The following is a 6,525-nucleotide window of genomic DNA, read 5'->3' on the forward strand; positions in this document are numbered from 1 at the left end:
ACACACACACACACACACACACACACACACACACACACACAGGGTGCCGAGCGTGGAGTATAAAAGGGGAATCCTTCCCACTCAACAGAGAAGTGCTCTCCTCACTCTCACACACTCCTCTGACACGCTGAACATCTTTTCTCAAGGTAAGGAAACCACTTTACAGATTAGACTTTTTAGCATTTTATGAGATGGTTTATATTGTGAAAATAGTTTTTTTTTTTCTTCACAATCATACTGGAATTCAAATATGGAAACAATTTTCATTCAATTATTTGATGCAAGGGAAAGATGACAAAACGTATACATTTAGTTTCAATTTTGCCTTGAATTTTTCAATTTGTAATAGCAATATTTATGCAACTACATTACATTAGGTATGATTTCTTCTAAAATTATTGATAAATTAGAACTTTTAGATAAGAAAAGAATAAACATGCTTAACATTTTTCATTTTTATTTGGTGGATTTATTTCCAGAGATGTTTCTGAAAGCAAAGTGGAAATGAGAGATGCTTTCTGCACAGACAATCGGGTCACTTTGATCTGCTGAAACTAAACTCAGGATATCAAGATCCAACTATCTACAGCGTGTTGCGTGCTCTGCCCCTGGATGACAGTGTGAATATGCTGTTTCTGATTCACGCTCCTTTCCGGTGCCGTCAGAGCGATCATTAACTGCGAAAGAGCAGTTGTCTGGCAGATGGCAGATGGTCTCAGTTGTAGTAGCTGTGTGGAAGATGACTGTTGAGTCAGAAGACGAGATACTTTAAACCCAGACTGGATTGCATTTCAAATTCCTAGTTATTAAACTTCCCCTATGTGCTTCTCTCTCCCCTCTCTCTCTCTCTGATTGCTTAAGATGACTGCAGGCTTGTGTGTGTGTGTCGTGCTGGCAGTCTTGTGTACGAGCTGTTTGGGGCTCCCCTTCTCCTCCCAGCCCCTAGACGAGGGCCACCGCTCCATGTCCGCTGCTTCTGAAGGTACACGTTTATCACCGCGGGGAAAGACAAGCACTTTCATTAATAATATCACAGTAAGTATCCATATCTGACATCTGCTCTTGTATGTGTCTTTGTCGTTGTTGAGTAGCTCTCCTTGAGGCTGACACCCACACCTTGGGCGAGCCCCACCTCCAACACAGCCGCTCTGCCCCCCAGCTGAAAGATCTTCCTCTGGCTGAGGAGGATGCAGACTCCCGAGCCAACCTCAGTGAGCTGCTGGCAAGACTCATCTCCTCCAGGAAAGGTGTGCGTGAGGATATACATGTTTATTTGTGTGTGTCTGTATTATTAGATAGATAGATAGATAGATAGATAGATAGATAGATAGATAGATAGATAGATACTTTATTCATCCCGATGGAAATTTTATTTTTTTATTATTATTAATAATGTATTATTAGTTTGCATCTTCCTTGATGCACCTGCGGAATCTCGAAGGAAATGTGTGTGTGCATGTGAGTGTACAAAGAAACATCGGTTCATTTTTAGATACAAGTCCTTTCTCCTCCCCTCGGTCTTGCTAATTACTGGAATCAGCTACAGCCAGCTTTGTAAAATGAATTAGTGGCTTTGAAAAGCTTTTGAGGTTTGAAAGAGCATGTATTAGGCAGCGCAATCATCCGGCCATTCTCCTCATACCATCTTATTTCACTTTTTTCTCCTCGTTTGACTCCCAGTCGCTCTTTTTTCTTTTTTCTCTTCAATGCCAAGAAAACAAGCCGTCAACCCTGTCATAGTTCCTTATGTTCAGCGCTCTGGCCGTGTGACAGGACCGAGCAACGTCTGTGCTCTGACATTAGACAACACACACACACACACACACACACACACACACACACACACACACAAACTAAATGCTCTGAAGAAAAGTTCAGACACATTTACATATTTAAGCTATGAAGTTTATATCTTCCTGTTGCATAATCTTCAGTACAATACTTTAGGAACAGAAAAATGCAAAACAGACTGTTCAATCAGACAGTGAAGTCTATAAAATGCCAAAGGGCACATTCAAATGAGTATGTAATACCCTAAGGGAATGTGTGCGTGTGGTTTCTGTTTAATCGTGCGTGTGTGTTTGTGGGTGTCTGTGATCGTGTGCTTGCTGTTCACTTGCTTGCATGTTTCGGTGTAGGAGGTGTCGTTGTTGAGCCTTCTGCAGCCGATCTTCTCAGCACACCAGGGAACTAAAAACACTGTTTGTGTGTGTGTGTGCGCGCATGCATGCCAGTGAGTGTGTGTGTGTGTGTGTGTGTGTGTGTAGGAGGATGTGGGTGGAGTGAAATAAGCATTTCAGTGAGCGCTCAATTGATTACCAAACGGATAGCATTCCTGCTTCACTTTGCTTGGAATATAAAGTCGGAGATTCACAGGTCACAGTGTGTGGAGAAGAAAATGTAATGAGGGTGCGATGATCATTTTAAGGGAATGGACACACATTAGTTCATGCATACACAGTGATAAATACACAAGCATGGACACACAAAAGGAAGAGAGGGTAATAGTATGTTGTCACCCAAAGTCCAGCTGTGTTGGAACGTCGCCTTTACTTTGCACGTCTGTGTGTGTGTGTGTGTGTGTGTGTGTGTGTGTGTGAGAGAGTGTGTGTGTGTGTGTGTGTGTGAGTGTGAATGAGAGAGAGAGAATTAAATTGTCCAAAAGAAAACCAGTGTCACAGCAACTAAATAATAATAATAATCACAGAATCAAATCTAAACCAGAGGATTTTCACAGAAACCAAACAATATCAGTCGTCAGCTGTGGAGCTGCAAACTCTTTGTCCCTAGAAGCCATAAACACCAAGTTATGAAAAGTATAATTTGGTAATGAACTCAACTAACTGCTAAACTGCCATTTTAGGGCAAAAAAATTGTAATAGTGATGATATTTTATTTTATATTAAAAGCATCAATCACTGACAAAGCATTTTAGTGCACAAAGACAATTAACTGTTCGGTTTGTGAGAGCATCACTGGTGTCCTATCTCACCCCAAATTGGCCACATTTCCCCTGATTAGTAGATTGATGATGTTTTAGTTATTAAAAAAAAACTGCTTGATTTCTCTCAGCTGTGTCAGAGTGTCTCACAGCATTAGACCTCTGAATAAAGTCACATTCACTGTGTTATTGTACCACATTTGCCTGCATCCTGCTTCCACAATGAGAGCATTCCAAAGTAGCTTCCTCCAGCTGTCTCTAAGGGGCGTCGGACCGGGGGAAAAAAGGGGACTGAGTACCCAGGGCCCTCATGTGAGGAGGGCCAAAAAAGATGCTAGAATGAATAGCTGTGAGGGAGGGGCCCATAGAAAGTGCCTTTCTACAGGGCCCAGAATTTGGTGCTACACCTCTGCTGTCTCTACGCAGAAACAAACCAAAAGTAAGACCACAACCCAGTGAAGTTTTTAGCCGCTCTCATACTCTACTGACTCTGAGGATTACTAATTTCCCTCCTGCTCTGTTTCTCCTCCACCCACTCTTTCTATCACCTCCACCCCTCCTCATCCTCCCCACTTCTCCTCCTAGGATCTGTGCGTAGAAACTCTACGGCAAACAACAAAGGCAACGGACTGAGTGCCAACCACCGAATAGCAGACAGGGACTACTTGGGGTGGATGGATTTTGGCCGCCGCAGTGCAGAGGAGTATGAGTACTCCTCATAAAGGGAAGTCACGGCTCATACCCCTGCGTACGGGCACAGAGGGAAAAGAAGAAGAAGAAAAAAACCACGCAAGCTGGCTCCTCACTGTCTCACAATAAGAGTCTATTTATGATGTATTTGTTGTACATTTGTTTGTAAAACTGTAATAATGCAATATACATATGCCAAATTTTGCAGAAAAGCTCTCACTGTCCATGGTTTGTTTGGTTCTGGTTTTCTCTGGTTTCTTTATCATTTTGGGTGGAAATGATTGGGATGCTGTGAAGGTCTGTTGAGACTTACTGGACTGAATAAAGATTGGAAAAATCACTCTGCATATGAATTATTTCGATACAATGCATGCTGCTTAAATTAGATCTGTTAACATTCATTGGGTGCACTGGGTGTCAAAAACAGGATTATCTGTGGCACCTAATAACTGCTGCAAGCATAATAATCATATTGTAGATTATAATGCATCTTTATATAGTAGTGTAATGTTATAAACCCTTATACATCACAAGTAAAATCAGGGGTGACAACACGAGTGTACTAATACTCATAACACATGGATGAGTACACACACAGTTGGTCTAAAAGCCATTGTGGTGATAGTTTATAAAGGCAATGCCCTTCTGAATATATAAAATCCTCCTTAAACACTTGATCAAATCCTTGATTTTGTTCAAATATTGTTCAAGATTTATTACATTCCGAAATCCACGTCAGACAGTTGTTTCTGTTGGAGTTAACAAATCCTTCCCACTTCATTTCTTCCTTTTCCTCGCTTCTACACTCCAACTCAACCAGGACTATTCTGACAATGATTAAACAGAGGATGACTGGTAAGAAATTGTTCACATGCAATAGACTGAGGGACACTCAATACAAAATTATTTACAGATAACATGTAACTCCCTCTGTTTGGAATAAGATGGATCACAGTTTATTTTAGAAATTCATTTTCCTTTTTTTTTTTTTTTACAGTGTGGACACATTTTTGGTACCATATAGCCAAGGATATTAGTGGTATTGCGGTGGAAATAAAAAAATAATCAAAGTTCCTGGGTTTTTCTGCAGCTTCCCTCTGAAGGTCTGCCACTTCCTGCTCTAAAATATAAATTACTGGAGAAATTATTGATTTGGCAATGAAATGTATTGTGTTGAAATGGGTCAAGTAAGATCCTGAGTAAAGAGTCTCTCATCCACTTCTTATCATCTGCCAGTTTAAGATGATGAATGTAAAAGGAGAGATGTCTGATGCTAAGAAAAAAGGTCAGCGAGCAGCCGCACAAAGGAGATGAAAGTCAGTGAATGCATCATTCAGGAATCGGGCCGGGGAATGCTTGAGAATATCTTCAAAAGAGCAGCTAGATCATTATGAGCTTTAACGTCTGTGTTAAATATTGAAAAAGTTTGAAGCATTTGGAGAAACTGATGGGCTGAATTATTAAAGTAGGCTCCAAATGAATCCCAATAATTGTTTTGAGTGTTATGAAGACATTTTGGTGTTTAATAAAACAATTTCTCCAACTTCTTTTTCAAACTTCTTTAGACAAAAGCAGTAGAAGAGATTTGATGATGACTCACTTAATTTTATTTCTTTTTGTTAGGATTTTCATGAACACAACAACTCTTGACAAAAACCCAACAGACAGGCTGCTGTTCAACCTGTAGAAGGTTGGCCTATTAGTACGGGAAAGAGGAGGAATCCACAGTGGTGGGGAATTGTGATGAAGCGGCCCAAAATGCCGCTCCTGGTGTCAAGTGAAAGATGTGTCTGCGTGAGTGAAAGGTGCAGCGAGGGATCGATAGACAAAGCAGATTCTGTGAATTATTCAGAGAAGTGGTTGTGGATGCCTTGGGGTAAAAAGAGGATTTGCTGTGTGTGTGTGTGTGTGTGTGTGTGTGTGTGTGTGTGTGTGTGTGTGTGTGTGTGTGTGTGTGTGTGTGTGTGTGTGTGTGTGTGTGTGTGTGTGTGTGTGTGTGTGTGTGTGTGTGTGTGTGTTGGGCATTGATGCCACTGGCCTGGACTGAGGTCTACTTGAATCAGAAATTTACAGACACTTGAGATTCTGAGAGGGCCATGGGAATTGACTCAAACTTTCTGTTTAAAGATCTGAGGCCGCCTTGAGAGTTAAAGGCTCTGGAAGGGTTTAAAGGCTTCAGTGGGACTGCCAGTAAATGTCTCCCCTTTGTGTGTGTGTGCGTATCAGCATTTGTGTATGTGTGGATGTGGCTATCTGCTAGGAGTGCCAATGATGCAGAAAAAGGTCGAAAGGCGAGAGCATGTGTGGCCTACGACATGGAGCGGTTCAGGCACTCATATATGCATAAGTGCTCTGTTTTTGTGTGCTAATGGGCAAAGCCACACACTCATGAAAGGAACATGAGCTCCAAGAGTGTGGCTGTAATAATGATCCAGCAGCCATGACGAGCAGATGGTCTGGTCCTGGATCATCCATGAAACTGGCTCGACATACTGTGTTTCATTCTCTGCCCTTTTCCATTATTTAACTTCAGTTTAGCTTTAGTCAATTCAAAGGCATTTTTCTGGCATCTTAAACAACAGATCTTTGATGCTCCTGGACTGTACTCCAAAACCCCATCATCCCAATCTTACATAATAAAGATTCATCTGGCAACGATCACCACATAACACAGCAGCAAATGTTTATAAAAAAGATAGTGATGTATGAAACTACACATTTAAAAGAAATTGTAGGACATTTTGAGGACAACTTTCTTGCCAAGATTTAGGTTACATCTCCACTACCACGTTTGTTTAAAAAAAAATATCGGTTGCACTTTAGGCCTACTTGAAGATATCTACATAAGAGTGACATGACACTGTCATGACCGTGTCATAAACATTATAAACAAG

General features: G+C 41.1%; 1 protein-coding gene across 1 annotated transcript; it reads left to right on the forward strand.

Annotated features, from left to right (window-relative positions):
• The first annotated feature begins 77 nt into the window (after nt 1–77).
• On the forward strand, nt 78–3,971 carry cckb (cholecystokinin b). The gene is made up of 4 exons (XM_039819396.1): nt 78–146; nt 862–982; nt 1,092–1,247; nt 3,527–3,971. The coding sequence occupies exons 2-4, from the start codon at nt 862–864 to the stop codon at nt 3,661–3,663; spliced, it is 414 nt and encodes a 137-aa protein (XP_039675330.1). The 5' UTR covers nt 78–146; the 3' UTR covers nt 3,664–3,971.
• The last annotated feature ends 2,554 nt before the right edge of the window (nt 3,972–6,525 follow it).

Source organism: Perca fluviatilis, chromosome 13, assembly GCF_010015445.1.
Source record: "Perca fluviatilis chromosome 13, GENO_Pfluv_1.0, whole genome shotgun sequence".
NCBI lineage: Eukaryota > Metazoa > Chordata > Actinopteri > Perciformes > Percidae > Perca > Perca fluviatilis.

What these genes read in the sequence shown, in the direction of transcription:
- cckb (XM_039819396.1), top strand. Translation starts at nt 862, where the DNA reads ATGACTGCAGGCTTGTGTGTGTGTGTCGTGCTGGCAGTCTTGTGTACG. An exon ending in CATGTCCGCTGCTTCTGAAG is followed by an intron (nt 983 to 1,091) that starts GTACACGTTTAT and finishes GTTGTTGAGTAG; the next exon opens with CTCTCCTTGAGGCTGACACC. An exon ending in ACTCATCTCCTCCAGGAAAG is followed by an intron (nt 1,248 to 3,526) that starts GTGTGCGTGAGG and finishes TTCTCCTCCTAG; the next exon opens with GATCTGTGCGTAGAAACTCT.